At 44.2% G+C, this 23,906-nt stretch overlaps 3 protein-coding genes across 3 annotated transcripts; all 3 read right to left on the reverse strand.

Moving 5' to 3' along the window:
- Positions 1-17,914: 17,914 nt before the first annotated feature.
- LOC123450485 (uncharacterized protein ycf23-like) lies at positions 17,915-21,019 on the reverse strand. Its single transcript, XM_045127707.1, has 9 exons — positions 20,737-21,019; positions 20,406-20,471; positions 19,504-19,578; positions 19,351-19,413; positions 19,193-19,252; positions 18,985-19,074; positions 18,782-18,889; positions 18,559-18,681; positions 17,915-18,335 (listed from the first exon to the last, which is right to left on the reverse strand). Exons 1-9 carry the CDS (start codon positions 20,914-20,916, stop codon positions 18,204-18,206), a joined length of 897 nt encoding a protein of 298 aa, XP_044983642.1. The 5' UTR covers positions 20,917-21,019; the 3' UTR covers positions 17,915-18,203.
- Positions 21,020-21,354: 335 nt separating this feature from the next.
- Positions 21,355-22,503, reverse strand: LOC123450477 (probable 3-hydroxyisobutyrate dehydrogenase-like 3, mitochondrial). Its single transcript, XM_045127705.1, has one exon. The coding sequence runs from the start codon at positions 22,434-22,436 to the stop codon at positions 21,486-21,488; it is 951 nt and encodes a 316-aa protein (XP_044983640.1). The 5' UTR covers positions 22,437-22,503; the 3' UTR covers positions 21,355-21,485.
- Positions 22,504-22,591: 88 nt separating this feature from the next.
- On the reverse strand, positions 22,592-23,458 carry LOC123450496. The gene has a single exon (XM_045127713.1). The coding sequence runs from the start codon at positions 23,202-23,204 to the stop codon at positions 22,788-22,790; it is 417 nt and encodes a 138-aa protein (XP_044983648.1). The 5' UTR covers positions 23,205-23,458; the 3' UTR covers positions 22,592-22,787.
- Between the last annotated feature and the right edge of the window lie 448 nt (positions 23,459-23,906).

The raw sequence follows: 23,906 nt of genomic DNA on the forward strand, positions 1-23,906 counted from the left end.
CAGACATGGCCTCGGAACACATGAGACCGAAAGGTCGAGCATGAATCGTATAGTTGATATGATTAGCATAGTGATGCTTACCACTGAAACTATTCTCGACTCACGTGATGATCGGACTTGAGATAGTGGATTTGGATCATGTACCACTCAAATGACTAGAGAGATGTACTTTATGAGTGGGAGTTCTTAAGTAATATGATTAATTGAACTAATTGTCATGAACATAGTCTAATGGTCTTTGCGAATTACGATGTAGCTTGCGTTATAGCTCTACTGTTTTTATATGTTCCTACAGAAAATTTAGTTGAAAGTTGATAGTAGCAAACTTTGGAGACTGAGTCTGTAAAACCGAGGATTGTCCTCGTTGCTGCGCAGAAGGCTTATGTCCTTAATGCACCACTCGGTGTGCTGCACCTCGAGCGTCGTCTGTGGATGCTGTGAACATCCGACATACACGTTTCTGATGACTACACGATAGTTCAGTGCAATATACTTAATGGCTTAGAAGCAAGGCGCCGAAGACGTTTTGAAACGTCGCGGAACATTAGTGATGCTCTAAATATATGAAATTGTGATTTCATGCTTGTGCCCTTGTTAAGAGGTACAAGACCTCCGACAATATTCTTTGTCCACAAAGTAAAGGAGAAAAGCTCAACCGTTGAGCGTGTGCTCAGATTGTCTGAGTACGACAATCGCTTGAATCAAGTGGGAGTTAATCTTCCAGATGAGATAGTGATAGTTCTCCAAAGTCACTGCCACCAAGCTGTAAGAGCTTCGTGATGAACTATAACATATCAAGGATACATACAATGATCCTTGAGCGATTCGCGATGTTTGACACTATGAAAGTAGAAATCAAGAAGGAGCACCAATGGTTGATGGTTTGTAAAACCACTAAGTTTCAAGAAAGGCAAGGGCTATAAGGGATACTTCGTGAAACGGCAAAACAGTTGCTGCACTAATGAAGAGACCCAAAATTAAACCCAAACCCGAGACTAAGTGCTTCTGTAATGAGGGGAACAGTCACTAAGGCGGAGCAACTCTAGATACTTGGTAGATAAGAAGGCTGGCAAAAGTCAAGAGAAGTATATTAGATATACATGATGTTGATGTGTACTTTACTAGTACTCCTAGTAGCATGAGGGTATTGGATACCGGTTCGGTTGCTAAGTGATTAGTAACACGAAATGAAAGCTACGGCATAAACGGAGACTAGCTAAAGGCGAGGTGACGATACATGTTGGAAGTGTTTCCAAGGTTGATATGATCAAACGTCGCACGCTCCCTCTACCATCGGGATTGGTGTTAAACCTAAATAATTGTTATTTGGTGCTTGCGTTAAGCATGAACATGATTGGATCGTGTTTATTGCAATACGATTATTCATTTAAAGAGAGTAATGGTTACTCTATTTTCTTGAATAATCACCTTCAATGGTTTATTGAATCTCGATCGTAGTGTTACACATGTTCATGATATTGGTGCCAAAAGATACGAGTTAATGATGATAGTACCACTTACTTGTGGCACTGCCGCTTGAGTCATGTTAGTATAAATTGCATGAAGAGGCTCTATGCTGATGGATCTTTGTACTCACCTGATTTTGAATCACTAGTGACATGTAAATCATACCACATGAGCAAGGCCTTGTTTTCATTGAGATGAAATAAGATAGTAACTTGTTGGAAGTGATACATTTTGATGTATGCAGTCCAATGGGTGCTGAGGCACGCAGTGGATATCATTATGTTCTTACTTCACTGACGATTTGAGTAGATACAGGAGTATTTACTTAATGAATCACAAGTCTGAAATATTGAAAAGTTCAATTCCATTTCAGAGTGATGTTCGTCGTAACAAGAGGATAAACTATCTACGATATGATCATAGAAATGAATATCTGAGTTACGAGTTTTGGTACGCAGTTAAGACAATGTTCATGCCACCCGGAACATCATAGTGTGATGATGTGTTTGAACGTCATAGCCATGCACTATTTTGTATGGTGCATGCTGTGATGTCTCTTATCGAATTACCACTATCGTTTATGGGTTATGCATTAGAGACAATCGCATTCACTTTAGATAGGGCACCACGTATTTCCGTTGAGATGACACAGTATAGACTGAGGTTTAGAGAAATCTAAACTATCGTTTCTTGAAAGTTTGGGGCTTCGACACTTATGTGAAAAAGTTTCAGTCTGATAAGCTCGAACCCAAAGCGGATAAATGCATCTTCATAGGATATCCAAAACAGTTGGGTACATCTCCTATCTCAGATCCGAAAGCAAAGTGTTTGTTTCTAGAAACGGATCCTTTCTCGAGGAAAGGTTTCTCTTGAAAGAATTGAGTGGGAGGGTGGTAGAACTTGATGAGGTTATTGAACCATCACTTCGACCAGCGTGTAGCAGGGCGCAGGAAGTTGTTCCTGTGGCGCCTACACCAATTGAAGTGAAAGCTGATGATGGTGATCATCGAGCATCGGATCAAGTTACTACAAGCCTCGTAGGTTGACAAGGTCGCGTACTACTACAGAGTGGTACGGTAACCCTGTCTTGGAGGTCATGTTGTTGAGTAACAGTGAACCTACGAGTTATGGAGAAAGCAATGGTGGGCCCAGATTCCGACAAATGGCTGGAAGCCATGAAATCCGAGAGAGGATCCATGTATAAAAACAAAGTGTAGACTTTGGAATAATTACTTGATGGTCATAGGACTATTGAGTAAAAATGGATCTTTAAAAGAAGACAGACGATGATGGTGATAAGTCACTATTAAGAAAAGCTCGACTTGTCGCAAAGATGTTTTCGACAAGATCAAACAGTTGACTATGATGAGACTTTCTCACTCGTAGCGATGCTAAAGGTCTGTTAGAATTATGTTAGTTGTTGATGCATTATTTATGAAATATTGCATGTAGGATGTCAAAACATTGTTTCCTCGACGGTTTCCTTGAGCAAACATTGTATGTGATACAACTAGAAGGTTTTGTCGATCCTAAGGATACTAGCAAGTATGCAAGCTCCAGTGATCCTTCAATGGACTGGTGCAAGCATCTCGGAGTTGGAATATACACTTTGATGAGATGATCAAAGATTTTGGATTTGTACAAAGTTTATGAGAAACTTGTATTTCCAAAGAAGTGAGTGGGAGCACTATAGAATTTCTGATAAGTATATGTGGGTGACATATTGTGGATCAGAAGTAATGTAGAATTTCTATAAAGCATACAAGGTTGTTTGAAAAGAGTTTTTCAAAGGAATACCTGGATTGAGCTACTTGAACGTTGAGCATCAAAGATCTATGGAGCTAGATCAAAAACCGCTTAATGGAAGTTTCAACAAGATGCATGCCTTGACAAGTTTTTGAAGGAGTTCAAAATAGATCAGCAAAGAAAGAGTTCTTGGTTGCATTGTGAGGTGTGAATTTGAGTAAGACTCAAAACCCGACCCCGGCAGAATAAAGAGAATAGACGAAGGTCGTCTTCTATGCCTTAGCCATACACTCTAAAGTATGCCATGCTGAGTACCGCACCTGATGTGTGCCTTGACTCAAAGTCTGTTGAGAGGTACAGAGAGTGATCCATGATTGAATCACTAGCAGCGGTCAAAAATTATCCTTAGTAACTAATGGACTAAGGAATTTTTTCTCGATTATGGAGGTGGTTAAAGAGTTCGTCGTAAAGGGTTACGTCGATGCAAGCTTTGACACTAATCCGAATAACTATGAGTAGTGAAACGGATTCGTATAGTAGAGTAGATATTTGGAGCATTTCCGAATAGCACGTAGCAGCAGCATCTATAAGATGACATAAAGATTTGTAAAGAACGCACGGATCTGAAAGTTTCAGAACAGTTGACTAAAACCTCTCTCACGAGCAAGACGTGATCAGACCCCATAACTATATGGGTGTTAGATTCGTTGGAGTCACATGGTGATGTGAACTAGATTATTGACTCTAGTGCAAGTGGGAGACTGTTGGAAATATGCCCTAGAGGCAATAATAAATTAGTTATTATTATATTTCTTTGTTCATGATAATCGTTTATTATCCATGCTATAATTGTATTGATTGGACACACAATACTTGTGTGGATACATAGACAAAACACTGTCCCTAGTAAGCCTCTAGTTGACTAGCTCGTTGATCAAAGATGGTCAAGGTTTCCTGGCCATAGGAAAGTGTTGTCACTAGATAACGAGATCACATCATTAGGAGAATTATGTGATGGACTAGACCCAAACTAATAGACGTAGCATGTTGATCGTGTCATTTTGTTGCTACTGTTTTCTGCGTGTCAAGTATTTGTTCCTATGACCATGAGATCATATAACTCACTGACACCGGAGGAATGCTTTATGTGTATCAAACGTCGCAACGTAACTGGGTGACTATAAAGATGCTCTACACGTATCTCCGAAGGTGTTAGTTGAGTTAGTATGGATCAAGACTGTGATTTGTCACTCCGTATGACGGAGAGGTATCTCGAGGCCCACTCGGTAATACAACATCACACACAAGCCTTGCAAGCAATGTGACTTAGTGTAAGTTGCAGGATCTTGTATTACGGAACGAGTAAAGAGACTTGCCGGTAAACGAGATTGAAATAGGTATGCGGATACTAACGATCGAATCTCAGGCAAGTAACATACCGAAAGACAAAGGGAATGACATACGGGATTATATGAATCCTTGGCACTGAGGTTCAAACGATAAGATCTTCGTAGAATATGTAGGATCCAATATGGACATCCAGGTCCCGCTATTGGATATTGACCGAGGAGTCTCTCAGGTCATGTCTACATAGTTCTCGAACCCGCAGGGTCTGCACACTTAAGGTTCGACGTTGTTTTATGCGTATTTGAGTTATATGGTTGGTTACCGAATGTTGTTCGGAGTCCCGGATGAGATCACGGACGTCGCGAGGGTTTCTGGAATGGTCCAGAAACGAAGATTGATATATAGGATGACCTCATTTGATTACCGGAAGGTTTTCGGAGTTACCGGGAATGTACCGAGAATGACGAATGGGTTCCGGGAGTTCACCGGGGGGGCCCACCCACCCCGGGGAAGCCCATGGGTGTTTGGGGTGCCGCACCAGCCCTTAGTGGGCTGGTGAGACATCCCAAGAGAGGCCTATGCGCATATGAAAGAAAATAAAAGTGGAAAGAAAAAAAAGGAGGTGGGAAAGGGAAGAAGGACTACACCTTCCAAACCAAGTAGATTTCGGTTTGGGAGGGGGAGACCTTCCCCCTTGTCTCGGCCGACTCCCTTGGGAGTCCTTGGACCCCAAGGCAAGTCTTCCCCCTCCTCCTCCTATATATAGTGGGGTTTTAGGGCTGATTTGAGACAACTTTGCCACGGCAGCCCGACCACATATCTCCACGGTTTTACCTCTAGATTACGTTTCTGCGGAGCTCGGGCGGAGCCCTGCCGAGACAAGATCATCACCAACCTTCGGAGCGCCGTCACGCTGCCGGAGAACTCTTCTACCTCTCCGTCTCTCTTGCTGGATCAAGAAGGCCGAGATCATCGTCGAGCTGTACGTGTGCTAAACGCCGAGGTGCCGTCCGTTCGGCACTAGATCGTGGGACTGATCGCGGGATAGTTTGCGGGGCGGATCGAGGGACGTGAGGACGTTCCAATACATCAACCGCGTTCACTAACGCTTCTGCTGTACGGTCTACAAGGGTACGTAGATCACACATCCCCTCTCGTAGATGGACATCACCATGATAGGTCTTCGTGCGCGTAGGAAATTTTTTGTTTCCCATGCGACGTTCCCCAACACATGCGTAGATGTTTTCTCGAGTAGAACACAACAGTTTTTGTGGGCGGTGATGTGCGTTTTTCTGCCCTCCTTAGTCTTTTCTTGATTCCGCGGTATTGTTGGATTGAAGCGGCTTGGACCGATATTACTCGTACGCTTACGAGAGACTGGTTTCATCGCTACGAGTAACCCCGTTGCTCAAAGATGACTGGCAAGTGTCAGTTTCTCCTACTTTAGTTGAATCGGATTTGACCGAGGAGGTCCTTGGATGAGGTTAAATAGCAACTCATATATCTCCGTTGTGGTGTTTGCGCAAGTAAGATGCGATCCTACTAGATACCCATGGTCACCACGTAAAACATGCAACAGCAAAATTAGAGGACGTCTAACTTGTTTTTGCAGGGTATGCTTGTGATATGATATGGCCAACGATGTGATGTGATATATTGGATGTATGAGATGATCATGTTGTAATAGATAATATCGAGTTGCACGTCGATGGTACGGCAACCGGCAGGAGCCATAGGGTTGTCTTTATACTAACGTTTGTGCTTGCAGATGCGTTTACTATTTTGCTAGGAAGTAGCTTTAGTAGTAATAGCATGAGTAGCACGACAACCCCGATGGCGACACGTTGATGGAGATCATGGTGTGACGCCGGTGACAAGAAGATCGTGCCGGTGCTTTGGTGATGGAGATCAAGAAGCACGTGATGATGGCCATAGCATGTCACTTATGAATTGCATGTGATGTTAATCCTTTATGCACCTTATCTTGCTTAGAACGATGGTAGCATTATGAGGTGATCTCTCACTAAAATTTCAAGACGAAATTGTGTTCTCCCCGACTGTGCACTGTTGCGATAGTTCTTCGTTTCGAGACACCACGTGATGATCGGGTGTGATAGACTCAACGTTCACATACAACGGGTGCAAAACAGTTGCACACGCGGAACACTCGGGTTAAGCTTGACGAGCCTAGCATGTGCAGACATGGCCTCGGAACACATGAGACCGAAAGGTCGAGCATGAATCGTATAGTTGATATGATTAGCATAGAGATGCTTACCACTGAAACTATTCTCGACTCACGTGATGATCGGACTTGAGATAGTGGATTTGGATCATGTACCACTCAAATGACTAGAGAGATGTACTTTTTGAGTGGGAGTTCTTAAGTAATATGATTAATTGAACTAATTGTCATGAACATAGTCTAATGGTCTTTGCGAATTACGATGTAGCTTGCGCTATAGCTCTACTGTTTTTTATATGTTCCTAGAGAAAATTTAGTTGAAAGTTGATAGTAGAAAACTTTGGAGACTGAGTCTGTAAAACCGAGGATTGTCCTCGTTGCTGCGCAGAAGGCTTATGTCCTTAATGCACCACTCGGTGTGCTGCACCTCGAGCGTCGTCTGTGGATGCTGTGAACATCCGACATACACGTTTCTGATGACTACACGATAGTTCAGTGCAAAATACTTAATGGCTTAGAAGCAAGGCGCCGAAGACGTTTTGAAACGTCGCGGAACATAAGTGATGTTCTAAAGGGATGAAATTGTGATTTCATGCTCGTGCCATTGTTGAGAGGTACGAGACCTCCGACAAGATTCTTTGTCCACAAAGTAAAGGAGAAAAGCTCAATCGTTGAGCGTGTGCTCAGATTGTCTGAGTACGACAATCACTTGAATCAAGTGGGAGTTAATCTTCTAGATGAGATAGTGATGGTTCTCCAAAGTCACTGCCACCAAGCTGTGAGAGCTTCGTGATGAACTATAACATATCAAGGATAGATACAATGATCCTTGAGCGATTCGCGATGTTTGACACTGCGAAAGTAGAAATCAAGAAGGAGCATCAATAGTTGATGGTTTGTAAAACCACTAAGTTTCAAGAAAGGCAAGAGCTAGAAGGGATACTTCGTGAAACGGCAAAACAGTTGCTGCACTAATGAAGAGACCCAAGATTAAACCCAAACCCGAGACTGAGTGCTTCTGTAATGAGGGGAACAGTCACTAAGGCGGAGCAACTCTAGATACTTGGTAGATAAGAAGGCTGGCAAAAGTCGAAAGAAGTATATTTGATATACATGATGTTGATGTGTACTTTACTAGTACTCCTAGTAGCATGAGGGTATTGGATACCAGTTCGGTTGCTAAGTGATTAGTAACACGAAATGAAAGCTACGGAATAAACAGAGACTAGCTAAAGGCGAGGTGACGATACATGTTGGAAGTGTTTCCAAGGTTGATATGATCAAACGCCGCACGCTCCCTCTACCATCGGGATTGGTGTTAAACCTAAATAATTGTTATTTGGTGCTTGCGTTAAGCATGAACATGATTGGATCGTGTTTATTGCAATACGATTATTCATTTAAAGAGAGTAATGGTTACTCTATTTTCTTGAATAATCACCTTCAATGGTTTATTGAATCTCGATCGTAGTGTTACACATGTTCATGATATTGGTGCCAAAAGATACGAGTTAATGATGATAGTACCACTTACTTGTGGCACTGCCGCTTGAGTCATGTTAGTATAAATTGCATGAAGAGGCTCCATGCTGATGGATCTTTCTACTCACCTGATTTCGAATCACTAGTGACATGTAAATCATACCACATGAGCAAGGCCTTGTTTTCATTGAGATGAAACAAGATAGTAACTTGTTGGAAGTGATACATTTTGATGTGTGCAGTCCAATCAGTGCTAAGGCACGCAGTGGATATCATTATGTTCTTACTTCACTGACGATTTGAGTAGATACAGGAGTATTTACTTAATGAATCACAAGTCTGAAATATTGAAAAGTTCAATTCTGTTTCAGAGTGAAGTTCATCATAACAAGAGGATAAATTGTCTACGATATGATCATAGAAATGAATGTCTGAGTTACGAGTTTTGGTACACAGTTAAGACAATGTGGAAATTGTTTCGCAGTTCATGCCACCTGGAACATCATAGTGTGATGATGTGTCTGAACATTATAGCCACGCACTATTTGGTATGGTGCATTCTATGATGTCTCTTATCGAATTACCACTGTCGTTTATGGGTTATGCATTAGAGACAACCACATTCACTTTAAATAGGGCACCGCGTATTTCCGTTGAGATGACACAGTATAGACTGAGGTTTAGAGAAATCTAAACTGTCGTTTCTTGAAAGTTTGGGGCTTCGACACTTATGTGAAAAAGTTTGAATCTGATAAGCTCGAACCCAAAGCACATAAATGCATCTTCATAGGATATCCAAAACAGTTGGGTACATCTCCTATCTCAGATCCGAAAGCAAAGTGTTTGTTTCTAGAAACGGATCCTTTCTCGAGGAAAGGTTTCTCTCGAAAGAATTGAGTGGGAGGGTGGTAGAACTTGATGAGGTTATTGAACCATCACTTCGACCAGCGTGTAGCAGGGCGCAGGAAGTTGTTCCTGTGGCGCCTACACCAATTGAAGTGAAAGCTGATGATGGTGATCATCGAGCATCGGATCAAGTTACTACAAGCCTCGTAGGTTGACAAGGTCGCATACTACTACAGAGTGGTACGGTAACCCTGTCTTGGAGGTCATGTTGTTGAGTAACAGTGAACCTACGAGTTATGGAGAAAGCAATGGTGGGCCCAGATTCCGACAAATGGCTGGAAGCCATGAAATCCGAGAGAGGATCCATGTATAAAAACAAAGTGTAGACTTTGGAATAATTACTTGATGGTCATAGGACTATTGAGTAAAAATGGATCTTTAAAAGAAGACAGACGATGATGGTGATAAGTCACTATTAAGAAAAGCTCGACTTGTCGCAAAGATGTTTTCGACAAGATCAAACAGTTGACTATGATGAGACTTTCTCACTCGTAGCGATGCTAAAGGTATGTTAGAATTATGTTAGTTGTTGATGCATTATTTATGAAATATTGCATGTAGGATGTCAAAACATTGTTTCCTCGATGGTTTCCTTGAGCAAACATTGTATGTGATACAACCAGAAGGTTTTGTCGATCCTAAGGATACTAGCAAGTATGCAAGCTCCAGTGATCCTTCAATGGACTGGTGCAAGCATCTCGGAGTTGGAATATACACTTTGATGAGATGATCAAAGATTTTGGATTTGTACAAAGTTTATGAGAAACTTGTATTTCCAAAGAAGTGAGTGGGAGCACTATAGAATTTCTGATAAGTATATGTGGGTGACATATTGTGGATCAGAAGTAATGTAGAATTTCTATAAAGCATACAAGGTTGTTTGAAAAGAGTTTTTCAAAGGAATACCTGGATTGAGCTACTTGAACGTTGAGCATCAAAGATCTATGGAGCTAGATCAAAAACCGCTTAATGGAAGTTTCAACAAGATGCATGCCTTGACAAGTTTTTGAAGGAGTTCAAAATAGATCAGCAAAGAAAGAGTTCTTGGTTGCATTGTGAGGTGTGAATTTGAGTAAGACTCAAAACCCGACCCCGGCAGAATAAAGAGAATAGACGAAGGTCGTCTTCTATGCCTTAGCCATACACTCTAAAGTATGCCATGCTGAGTACCGCACCTGATGTGTGCCTTGCAGCAAGTCTATTAAGAGGTACACACAGTGATCCAGGATTGAATCACTGATCGGCAGTCAAAGTTATCCTTAGTAACTAAATAGACTAAGGAATTTTTCTCGATTATGGAGGTGGTTAAAGAGTTCGTCGTAAAGGGTTACGTCGATGCAAGCTTTGACACTAATCCGAATAACTATGAGTAGTGAAACGGATTCGTATAGTAGAGTAGATATTTGGAGTATTTCCAAATAGCACATAGTAGCAGCATCTATAAGATGACATAAAGATTTGTAAAGAACACACGGATCTGAAAGTTTCAGAACCGTTGACTAAAAGCTCTCTCACGAGCAAGACGTGATCAGACCCCAAAACTATATGGGTGTTGGATTCGTTGAAATCACATGGTGATGTGAACTAGATTATTGACTCTAGTGCAAGTGGGAGACTATTGGAAATATGCCCTAGAGGCAATAATAAATTAGTTATTATTATATTTCTTTGTTCATGATAATCGTTTATTATCCATGCTATAATTGTATTGATTGGAAACACAATACTTGTGTGGATACATAGACAAAACACTGTCCCTAGTAAGCCTCTAGTTGACTGGCTCGTTGATCAAAGATGGCCAAGGTTTCCTGGCCATAGGCAAGTGTTGTTACTTGATAATGGGATCACATCATTAGGAGAATCATGTGATGGACTAGACCCAAACTAATAGACGTAGCATGTTGATCGTGTCATTTTGTTGCTACTGTTTTCTGCGTGTCAAGTATTTGTTCCTATGACCATGAGATCATATAACTCACTGACACCGGAGGAATGCTTTGTGTGTATCAAACATCGCAACGTAACTGGGTGACTATAAAGATGCTCTACAGGTATCTCCGAAGGTGTTAGTTGAGTTAGTATGGATCGAGACTGGGATTTGTCACTCCGTGTGACGGAGAGGTATCTCGGGGCCCACTCGGTAATACAACATCACACACAAGCCTTGCAAGCAATGTGACTTAGTGTAAGTTGCGGGATCTTGTATTACGCAACGAGTAAAGAGACTTGCCGGTAAACGAGATTGAAATAGGTATGCGGATACTGACGATCGAATCTCGGGCAAGTAACATACCGAAGGACAAAGGGAATAACATACGGGATTATATGAATCCTTGGCACTGAGGTTCAAACGATAAGATCTTCGTAGAATATGTAGGATCCAATATGGGCATCCAGGTCCCGCTATTGGATATTGACCGAGGAGTCTCTCGGGTCATGTCTACATAGTTCTCGAACCCGCAGGGTCTGCACACTTAAGGTTCGGCGTTGTTTTATGCGTATTTGAGTTATATGGTTGGTTACCGAATGTTGTTCGGAGTCCCGGATGAGATCACGGACGTCACGAGGGTTTCCGGAATGGTCCGGAAACGAAGATTGATATATAGGATGACCTCATTTGATTACCGGAAGTTTTTCGGAGTTACCGGGAATGTACCGGGAATGACGAATGGGTTCTGGGAGTTCACCGGGGGGGGCAACCCACCCTAGGGAAGCCCATAGGCATTGAGGGTGGCGCACCAGCCCTTAGTGGGCTGGGGACAGCCCAAAAGAGCCCTATGCGCATTGGAAGAAAAATCAAAGAGAAAAGAAAAAAAAGGAGGAGGTGGGAAAGGAAAGAAGGACTCCACCCACCAAACCAAGTAGGACTCGGTTTGGGGGGGGAGACCTTCCCCCCTTGGCTCGGCCGACCCCCTTGGGGCTCCTTGAGCCCCAAGGCAAGGCTCCCCCTCTCCCACCTATATATACGGAGGTTTTAGGGCTGATTTGAGACGACTTTTCCACGGCAGCCCGACCACATACCTCCACGGTTTTACCTCTAGATCGCGTTTCTACGGAGCTCGGGCGGAGCCCTGCTGAGACGAGATCATCACCAACCTCCGGAGCGCCGTCACGCTGCCGGAGAACTCTTCTACCTCTCTGTCTCTCTTGCTGGATCAAGAAGGCCGAGATCATCGTCGAGCTGTACGTGTGCTGAACGCGGAGGTGCCGTCCGTTCGGCACTAGATCGTGGGACTGATCACGGGACGGTTCGCGGGGCGGATCGAGGGACGTGAGGACGTTCCACTACATCAACCGCGTTCACTAACGCTTCTGCTGTACGGTCTACAAGGGTACGTAGATCACACATCCCCTCTCGTAGATGGACATCACCATGATAGGTCTTCGTGCGCGTAGGAAAATTTTTGTTTCCCATGCGACATTCTCCAACACGACGGTGGCTGTGAACCCTAGATATTTTCACCAGAGGGAGGGAAGCACCAGTCGCGAGAGGGAGGGGCTAGTGCGCTCGTTGGTTTTTTTTATGTGGTGTGTTCTTTTTCCACTCGCGGAGGTAGGCCATCTGTGTTTTTAGTCTTTGTCGTCTTCATAACGACGTACGTGACGGCAAAGACTAATTTTTGCCGTCTTCTCTTGCTAATCCAAGACGGCAAAACTGCGTGCCGTTTGGGTCAGTTAACAGGAACGTGGACATCTTTGTTTGCCGTCATCCATAGCATAAGTAACAGCAAAAATCATGCCTTTGCCGTCATCTACCCATATAGTTGACGGCAAAACTATTTTTTGCCGTGTGGTTTTTTTTTGCCGTCTGCTTTTCATGATTTTTGGCGATAGTAGCTCTTTGCCGTCTGCCCATGACGACAAACTTCCCGTTTGCCGTCTGCCCCGACGATTTGCTGACGGCAAAGATTATACTTATCATCAAAATAGCTGATTCCTGTAGTGATAGTGTTTTATTTGATTCATAGTGATTTCATGTGGGATATTATATCCTATTTATACATGATTCATTTTTATCTTCATTTTCATGATCTACAATATTCTTTAGTTCATATGTTATATTCTAGATTGTGTAGGTAAGTTATCTTTCGAAAAACTCTTGTTGGTATTGAATTTGAGGGATGGTACAATTATAAGATCATACTATCCTCCCCCTAAAAAAAGATCATACTATCCCACTCCATATTTATTGAACCTTTCCATCCAATCCTTTGTTACAATATGTGTGTGCGTGTATGTTTTGCAGGAGACAATGTCTTCTACTGGATAGACAAGGCACAACATTGTTTTGAATTCTATGGCAGGGGCGGGGGAGGACAGCGTTCTTGTTCCACATGGGAATGGGTATACTTGCTACCAAGTCAGTTTCCTCGCCAACATAAAACAAATAAGTGCATTTTTAATTTTTATCATCCAGTAAGTGTAGCTTTCGTCCTTGGCCTTATTTTGTTGCACATTTGATCCTTAACTTCAAGTACTATGTAAGTCTGTCTCCTAAAATGGTCAACCATCTAGGGTTTGGATGGCTACATGACCCGAACTGACCAAGGAATGGTGAGAGACCACGCACAAACGAGGTTTGACGGGGGGGGGGGAGTGGATTTGGGGAGCATATCTCATGAGGGTCGAGCGGTGGTGACAGGGACGTCTCGAGAAGAGAAGAGGAGTGCCAGCGGAAATGCCCTAGCAAGTACGGGAGAGCCAAGTGCACCACAACCCTATTCTCCTAGGGTTAGGGGGTGGGAGAATGACACTATGAGGCTGTCGGGGCTATGTATGGGCCATTATCTAAAAATAAGACCGATACTAAGAAGAATAACACTTGGGGTGTATTTGCGAACGCTAAATAATTAATAAAACAAACCAAGCAAGGTCTTTTTACAAATCTACTAAATGTTACCTCTATTATAGGTTGTTGGTAGTATGTGACTATGATCTCTATCACCACTACTGTATCACGGTAGGCAGCTTGTGTTACCTCTCGGAGGCACCTAATCCAAGATACGTAAAGTTGAACAATGATGCCTCTTGTCATACCAATGAAGGAAATGGAAGCAACACTTGCAACTATTAGGGATGTGCAGGCAAGATATATGGTGGCTTCGTGTTCATTCCTACTGCACGTTGGGTGTGTGGTGACAATAGCGGTGCAAGTTATGCGGGATGGTCATTCCTTTTACAAAATGGCATGAAGAGAAATGAATTGTGGATGCTTATTTCTGCTATACCAACATTCTATTAGCTTAAATTTTATTTGGAAATTTTCAAACCTGTGAAGGTTGTTGTTCTAGCTAGTTTAAACATGTGCATGCCTAGCTAGCAACTATTTGGAATAACGAAACAAGTATGTTTGAATATTGCATTGAGTAGTTGCAGAGCTTAGTGTACACCAACAAGGGCCATGCCCCCTCTTTAATGTTTGCATTAATTGAAGAGCATGCTAGATTTTAGACCTAAATGGTGTTTGAACTAGAGATTACTTCCTCCTTCCCAACTAATTTGTACCCCTTCAAGTCATGGCCTCCTCTTAAATTTTGCTCAAGCTCCACCATCAGTGTTGAGTTAGTTGGATCGGTTGGAAAGGTAGAGTCCATACATTCCCCGAGGTATGTGAATGAACCATCACATGAAATAGCTAGTTTTTTGTGTTTTGAAGTAACTCATCGCGACTGATAGCTTTGCAATAATAGGGCATGCTCAACCAACCGGTATCCGATCATCTATTTCGAGAAAGCCCATCCACTCTCAGAATGTTCCGGAATAGGTAATCCTTCTTCCACCCACTAGCCCTCCACCCAACTCTCATGTGCACGTCTCTTGGTCATGCTTCTCCTTCCATAAGGGTAGCCTTGTGGCAACCCTCTTCTATGGACAAAAGGCATCCTCAGAGTTCCATTAAGGAGCACCCTAGAAGAGGAAGAAGCAATAACCAAAGTTCATATCTCGCAAGCTCTGTACAAAGCCAAAACCCTGAAGAACATCAAGCAAATAGTGCCACTCGATTTAGTCAAAGACCCTCATAATATCAAATATGCTGAACATAAGAGGATTCTTTTGGGTGTAAGCGTCATTTCTCACATTGTTGTCATAATGGAAGTTGTACTAAATTTACCCCCACCTACTCTTATGTGATCAGGTCTTCGAAGGGGATTCATATTTGTTCATAGGATGCCCCTGCACAAGTAAAGTTTGGCAAAAAAAATGAGGTAAGGCACCCGCAGGCGGCGTGATCAATGATCGACTTGGTTTTGGTAAATACATGGTGGAAGAGAAGATCAACGCTACATTAGGATGATACGTCAAGGAAAGAAAGATCGCTCTAGCAACATACATTGTCTGGAACATATGGAGGAGCAAACTTGCAATTTTTTCAAAGGGAAATCAATGAGTACCCTATGGTAGTGAGTATAACGACTGATGGACTATGTATCATGTTGGAAGCAAGGGAGTAGTTAGCTATGTCAAAGTAGGGACATTTGTGTATGTCCTGGTATTTTTTACCTTTTTTTCTTTGCTTAACCTATGTATATATGTTTTGTTACTCCATTATTAATGAAAAAGAGGATAATGTGCTAATTAACCCGAAAAAAATGATGGACTAGAAGTGGGGTATGGGCTCCTTCCTAGCCCTAATGTAGTTGTACTCTTGAACTGTAGTCTTGTATGAAACAAAGTGGTCCGAGCGTTTCCACATGTCATGATAGTATAAAGTTGAGAGAGTAAAAAAACAATGAAAGGGTTTATTGTGTATGATATATGTCATTGCTTTAGCACAGTGCTCACTGAAGGATGGTTCTCATGTTCATATGTTGTTGATGGCAGTTACATCGACTAATCAATCACCAAAACAATACTTTCTCAAGCCATGGAACGAGCCCTCTAGTGAAACAGCAATAGTGCTCACAATCTGCGAGACTAGTGCGGGCCATCACGCCACTCGTGGTGGCTCGGTAAGTGAAACACTAAACCAAACTCCAGCTTTGTTGTGTTAGGAAGTATTGAATGTGCAATTGATTGAGGCAATAATGAACAATAGTAGATTTAAAACAATTGAAATGAACAAAAATAATAAAGGTCAGTTGTACTTGAATCAATAAAGCAATAAAGTCATATAGTAATTCTAAGAAAGGAATGAATGGGCATTTGATATTTATACCTTCAGCTAGACCTAGGGGGCCTCTGACCTATGGGATTCATAAAATAGAGGATTTGAAAGAAAAAATGGTTGTAATGTTATGTCCTCTTGGATCCTATATGATTAGGAAACTACATGAAATTACATCACAAATTTCATGATCTGAAAGCACCATGACGGAAGGCTGCATGCAATATTTTTCGAATGGTGCTTAAAGGTGTGACTATTTCAATATTCAGTGGAGAGAGTTTGCAAAAGAATCAATGGATGGAAAGAAAAGGTTATATATTTAGGTGGAAAAGATGTGCTTCTCAAAGTGGTGGCACAAGCTATCCCTTCATATGTGATGCCCGTCTTCAAAATCCCTAAATTATATGTAATTAAGGAAATTACTGTTTTGATATCATATTTTTGGTGGGGTGTCGAGGAAAATTAAAAGAGAATGCATTGGTTTGCTGGGATGGAGATGTGTGCACCAAAGAAGAAGAGCGGAATGGAATTTAGATATATATATACTTATTCAATCTTGCAATGTTAGCAAAACAAAACATGGAGATTGATTTCAGATCCTGACTCACTGTGTGCCATAGTGTTAAGAGCAAAGTATTATCCGAATGAGAATCTTTTGCAATTCAATTGAAGGACCCATCCTTCACTTGGAAGAGCACCATGGTGGGAGTTCAGACTATCAAAAGGCAGTGCATATGTGGAGTACACGATGGCTTAAAAACTAAAATTATGGATACACAACGCTTTTTTCAAAAAGGAGGGTTTCCATTGGCCTCTGGATCAGACGACGCACACAACCACTATTAGACACCCAACGGTAATACAAGATGTGTGATAAGTCGAGAACCATCGATCATTAACATCACTCATGTTAATGATTTGATCAGCCCACAATCTAGTAAAGGGGGTGAGGAGTTGATTCAAGATCCTTTTTGGCCAATTGCTAAATACCACATATTGCAAATTCAAGCAATGAGAACTTTGAAGATTTTGTGGCAAGGCTATACACAAAGTAGGGTATATCTTTCTGTCGATCAACATATTATACCGAGTCGGGCATTAACATGAGCAGAGGCTGAGTCGAACATCTGGTCATGGAGCACTAAATATCAACCCCAAATGTAGAAGGAAATCATGTTCAAACATAGATAAGAACTGCATCGGCTATTGCTGCTCTAGTAGCAAACTATGAAAAAGCTTACACTAGCAAACCGACAGTGAAGCGCCATGGATTGATGCCACCACCTGCTAAGACAGTGAAGGTCTCGTTGATGCATCCCTTGATGCGGAGCGGTAGCCAGAGAATCAAGAAGCAATTTCATTGATGCGTTGATTCAATTTCTTGATCAGGTATACGAGTACAAACTTATGCTCTTTTTGCACGTTATTTATTTAGCCCTTCTTATGCTGGCATGCAACTGACTTTGCTTCTAGGTAGATTGCATGGAGGTGTTTGAAACTATGAACAATTAACGGAGGAAGAACATATCAGCAACTGTAATATTTGATGAATTTGCAAAACTTGGCCAACACCATGTGTAGGCAACCTTTGTTTTATGTCCTAGAGGCAAATAAGATACTTAGCAGATATGCTAGCTAAACACAATAAGAACAGACCAAACTTGAACGCCCGGTGATGACAGAAACCCTGCTAGCTCGATATTCAGAGTAGCTTCATGACTACCTTCAAAGACCAAAGTTTTACCACCGGCAAGGAAATCGTTCCAATTCTATAGATATAAGAAAAATAAAGAACGAGGAAGGCGTAAACCGATCTAGTTATCTTAGCTCTTTCAGGGAATCTTCTCTAGACCTGCACAAAAGGCTAGCAGACAGGAGGAATACTAAACTGCTGGAACTACATCTCCTGATTCCTTGCTGACTTCTCGAGTTTGTCCAGAGAAAAGCAGTGGCGACCTAGTAGTACTAATTGTGAATTGTTCTCAGGTCCTCAGACACATTCCTTGAGGCCGTCGTCCCCAGAGCCTCCGCGATGCTCCTCACCTCGGCGATCATCGCCACGACATCGTTGAGCTTGTTAATCGCAGAGCCAACTCCCTGCAGCCAGTGGGGAGGAGAAGATCAGATCTTGTGAATAAAAAGACTCACATGTTCCAGCAGGCAGAAAAAAAGAGTATATTTCGGATTTAAGTACACATCACAAAAAGTAATGGCAGCTAGAATGTACTAGATCAGTGTTGGTTTATTTTCAGCCACAGAGTTCACATGGTTTCATGGCTTTCTCGTCATTACGCAGAAGTTTGAGATAAAAGATACATACCACACCAGCGGCTCCTGCAGTTACTGCCATTGGTGCAGTCACTGAACTTAGCCCCGATGCGCACATCACCGGTATGCTGACGGCCCTGGAGATGGAGTATGCGGCTGCCAAAGTTGGTGTTGCCTACAATTCGGTTGAACACCAGTTATGAATTTGTGAAACAAAATAATAATGGTGATTGATACTACGTGTTCTATACTTCTATTTAGCATTTTAGCGCTACCTTTTCGATTAGTCCAAGCACCCCAGGCTTTGTTGGACTAGAAGACTTCCCACCTTCAGTCTGGATGATATCAGCACCTTCCTCTTCAAGTAGCTCTGCAAGTCTCATCTGTAATTTTGCAGAAAAGGATTCAAGATAAATGCACTTGTTAACTGTCATTTCAAGAAACCTTGTAACTGAATGTATGAAAGAGGATGATGTACCTGATCTGGGAGGCTCAGAGTGTGGGGAACTGTTACTGACAATGTGATGCCTGGAAGTATCTTCCTTGTCTCCCTTGTCAGGTTCAGTATCTGAAATTGATCAAACGTGTATTCAAATTTCCACATAGAAATGATGGTTCGTCTCACTAAACAGATGAACCAGTAGCAATAACGATGAGTACAAAAGGTAATCAGCTGAAACTTTTACTTGCTCAGAAGAGAATTCGATGCCTGCGTCATAAAAGGAATCGTAGTTTCCAATCTCAATCTGCATGAGAAAAGTTTATGAAGGCCAGTGGCTAGCAGAGTAAATAAAACTGCAGTTGATTCTTGTTGCACAGGTGCCATCCAAAGTTAGAGACTGACCATTTGCGCACCAGCTTCTACCGCAGATTGGAATGCTGAAGGATCGACAGATGACACACAGATCTGCACTTTGCATTAGCATAGTTAACTTCACAGTTGGGTAAAGGATCTACAGTTGATGTTTTCTTATAACTCGGTGAATGATCAGCTTACCGGAAGGTTAGTCAGCTCCAGCGCGAGCTTTACCAAGTCCTGGTCACATGCTATATCAACATGGGTAGCGCCTCCCTGCATTCATTAAACAAGATGACAACACAAAATTATTTCTGTGACATATGCAGGACAGCACAAGATTATTAAGATAATACTGTAGCATACTTGACATAACCGTTATATTTTGGATCAGTGGATCATATTTTTATCCAAAGAAAGATTAACTATGGCCTTGGCCTCCTGAGAACATTTGGTTACAAAATAGAGGGCACTTGTACTCAATTCTGCTTTGCATACTTTCTAGTTTTTTCTTTTAAGTTCATACAAAGTTTAACAGTGATATTTATTAGAAAACCATCGGTTGAGTTATTAGTTGGAAAGGAGTATCAGAGTGGGATGATAACAACGCTTGCTTCTTGAATACTAATAATGCAGTTGCTTCCTGGCTACTGATTTCTTTGACGTTGACTCAGTTTCAAGAGGATATTTTGTTGCTGCAGCTAATTAACCTGCATTGACAATGACTTCTCCAAAACAGAATTCACAATTGATGTAGTACTACTATGTGAAGGATACTATGTGCTGGTTCTGATTCTTCTGATAAGACAAACGGCGAGGCTTAGGTACGAATCAAACGCTGCCTTCTACTTGCAGACTTGTCGATTGACAAGCTCAGCAGTGACCTAAGCTGGCAATATTATCAACTCCAGAGTACATCACCAGCAAACTCAACACCATTATGTTATTCAATAAACTATCTATTGTACATACAAAAATGTCTGCAAAGCGACCAGGTTTTATCCCAGAAAAAGTTCAAAGGTTAACATTTCACCCCTCTGCAAGAGCTAAACTGTACAAAAAAACAGAGCATGGAAAATGAGTGCACCAAACAGCATCCACACCTTATCTGCGGCCGTGACGACAGATGCAACATTGGACCTGTCGAAATTCTGGAGCCCCGAAATGATCTGCAGGTGCAAAAGGCCAATCACTGTCATCAGAGTCCAGCAGGCACATTCCATCGTATCAAAGCAATGAAATTTCTATTGCTCTACGCTTCAAACCCAGAGATGACTTCTAAACTTGCACTATCCAACCAGTCTGAAGATAAAACGCTACCACATCTATCAGAACTAGTGACAGATACAACACAATGCCACATCTATCATCAGAGTCCATCAAAGGAATGGAAATTTATTACTGCACGGAAGGTGTCAAGGTGGAGAGTGAGACCTTGAGAGCACGGTTCTCACGGAAGGGCCTGAGGACGGCGTCCTTGGTGGCGGCAGAAGCCGCCGAGGCACGGACGGCGAACACGGCCCGTGCCGCTCCCCGGCTCATGGCCACCGGCCGGCACTTGGCCGCGGCGAAGGACGGCGCCTGGAGAAGTGCTAGGGAGCCCGGCGCTGCCATTCTTGCTGCTGAAGGTTTCTGGGGGTGAAAGAGATAAGGAGACTGAACCAGTGCAGAAGGGCTCCAGAGTAGATATGCTATCTTGCACGGTGCAAATACCTGACAGACACCTGGAAAATCTCACTTGGCTGAGCAAAAGGCCCTTGGAAGTTTGCAAGGTTTGCAAATTGATCCTCGGCTGTCAGATTAGTACCACATCATACCATCTGAACAGAAGATGGCATGTGTAGCATTCTCTCATGTTTTGCTCACTGCTACTAACTAGGGTTTTCTGGAGATGCAAATGTAGAATTGCATTATATGAATCTGAATTTTGGGTTGGTAATTCAATCAGAGTACCACACTTGGTAAAAAGAACTGAAATACCGCTGTTAACATCAACAAGAAATCAAGAATAGCATCCACAAATAAGCAAAACAAATTGATAATATTATGATCGATGCTAGCATCCACAAATCTTCTGTTAAAAACATGACATAGAGATCGAATTTTGTCCAGGGAAAAACTAATGATACATGACCATGGGGTTCATATCCGGCTGCGGCCTTTTGACGAACACTTGCCCTGCCTTACTTGCGGATGCCGTTCAGGCGCTCGACGACGGTGATGAGTCCCTGCAGGCACAGCTCGCCGTCGCCGTTCGCCGCCATGGCCGAGAACATCTGCCGGTACAGCGCCGACCCTGGCAGCACGTTGGCCTCCTCCTCCTTGCCGTCGCCGACCTCCAGCGCCATGCCGAGGTCCTTGATGATGTACCGCACGGCGCCCCCGGCCGCGAAGTCGCGGCTCAGCGCGCGCTCTCCGAAGATGTCCATGACGCGCGACCCTGCGGCGCCCTTGGACACCGCGCCGAGGAACAGCCGCTCGTCGAGCCCGGCGGCGCCGGCGAAGGCCAGGGACTCGCCGAGGCCGATCACCGCGCCGGCCACCGCGATCTGGTTCGCGATCTTGCTGCTCTGTCCGCTGCCGGGCGGGCCCATGTAGGTCGGCCTGCCGAGGTGCGCGAAGAGCGGGCCGAGCCAGGCGATGACGGCCTCGTCGCCGCCGGCGAGGAGGGCCAGAGTGCCGTCGCGGGCGCCGACGTCGCCGCCGGAGACGGGGCAGTCGACGGCGTGGCAGCCAGCGGCGCGCGCGGCCGCGGCGACCTCGCGCGCGAGGGCGGGGGAGGAGCTCGTGCAGTCCACGAGGACGCCGCCGGGGCGGAGGCCCGCGAGGGCGCCCGAGGCTGCGTCGAGGACCACGGCGCGGACGTCGCCGGGGTTGCCGACCATGGTGAAGACCACGTCGGATACCGCGGCCACGGAGGCCGGCGAGTCCGCGAGCCGCGCTCCGGCAGCGACCAGCGCCACCGCCTTGGCCGGCGCGCGCGCGTAGGCCGTCACCGCGTACCCGGCGGCCAGGAGGCGCGCGGCCATGGCGCCGCCCATGACGCCGATGCCGATCCAGCCCACCCGCGTGCCCCCCGGCCGCACCTCCGCCGGGAAGCCAAACACCCTCGCTGTCGCCTCCTCCATGGCCATGACCTCTTCTTCCAGTCCTCCTCCACTCCCAATCCCCAACTACCCAAAGCTGGATTTTTTTTGTTGTCGTCTTCGTTGGATTTGCACGAGACAGCGACAAATTATAATAATAAACACCATCATCCGTTCATCATTCCCAAACGACGAAAATCATCTTGAGCAGACTAGGAATTTTTCTCCATGGCTTTTAATCATGGCGGAAAATTTACAGACAGAGTAGTCGATCGATCAAAACGAAGAAAATAGTACTCCTACTCCTACTGAGTAGAGTAGTAGTTACCAAAGAAGGGAGAACAAACTAACGAACAAACAGTGACAGAGTAGTCCGATGGAGCGCTGGAGCATGGCGGGCTAGATGTGGCAGCCGCAGCAGAGGAAGAAGCAGGAGAGCGCGAGGCCGAGCACGACGGCCTCGACGACGTACATGACGCGGAAGGCCACCTCGTCGAGCGCCGCCGACGCCGACCCGGCGCGCAGGCTGAGGGACGGCAGCGCCGGCATCCGCTTCCACCGGAGCGACCGCGACAGCGACGACGCCAGCCTCCGGTACGACGACGGCCCCGCAGCAACCCCGCCCGCGCCATCCGTAGCAGGGCGGGCCTTCCACCGGCGGCTCCGGGGCAGGTACTCCCGCGTCACGAGCCGGCGCAGCCACCCGCGCCGCGTGGTCGTGCCTATCGCCGCCCCGGGCTTCGCCGCGGCGGGGGACATGCGCGCCGTCTCGCACGTCGCCGCCACCGCTGCCGCTGCCGCCTCGGCGATGGGCATCCCGGCGGCCAGCTGTGGTTGGGAAGTCGGGAGCTGGAGGAGTTTCTTGGTCGGCCTACGGCGGGGCGGCGTGATTTATGGGGAGGCGCCCGGCCCGGTTTTATTCCGCGGCTTGACTTGGCGTCGTGTACAAGGGAAGGGAGGAATTGAAGGCACAGCAGCAACGATAACATGCGCGCGTAGGTCGTTTTTCTAGCGGTGCATCACGCGATACCGACGCCGGCTTCTCTACTCTCTTCTGCGCTGAGGGTTTTCTCTTTTCAAAGGTGACTAATAATCGAGTTATATTATTATTATTATTATTATTATTATTATTATTATTATTATTATTATTATTATTATTATTATTATTATTATTATTAAATTAATTAAAGGAGCCTTATGGAGTTATAAAATAACCACGGATAAAATTAAAATTTACGGGCATGTCCAATGAAGACGGGCGACTTCTCTTACCCGCACAAACCCGACCACGCGTCGTGAGCATAGCTTGATTTTGAACCTGGTTTGCATAGCTGGAGGCAATATTGACGACGGGTCATAGAATGTTGCCGCGGAGAGGGCAACGGTTTGATGATTTGAAGATTATCGACCTCGAGAACAAAAAAATGAAGGCCAGTCGAGGAGATCAAACCACATGTAGATGCCAAAAACGCCATTGAAAGATGTTATTGAAGAGACCACAAGCAGGCGACGGCATGT

The sequence above is a fragment of the Hordeum vulgare genome, chromosome 1H (assembly GCF_904849725.1).
Source record: "Hordeum vulgare subsp. vulgare chromosome 1H, MorexV3_pseudomolecules_assembly, whole genome shotgun sequence".
Classification (NCBI taxonomy): Eukaryota; Viridiplantae; Streptophyta; class Magnoliopsida; order Poales; family Poaceae; genus Hordeum; species Hordeum vulgare.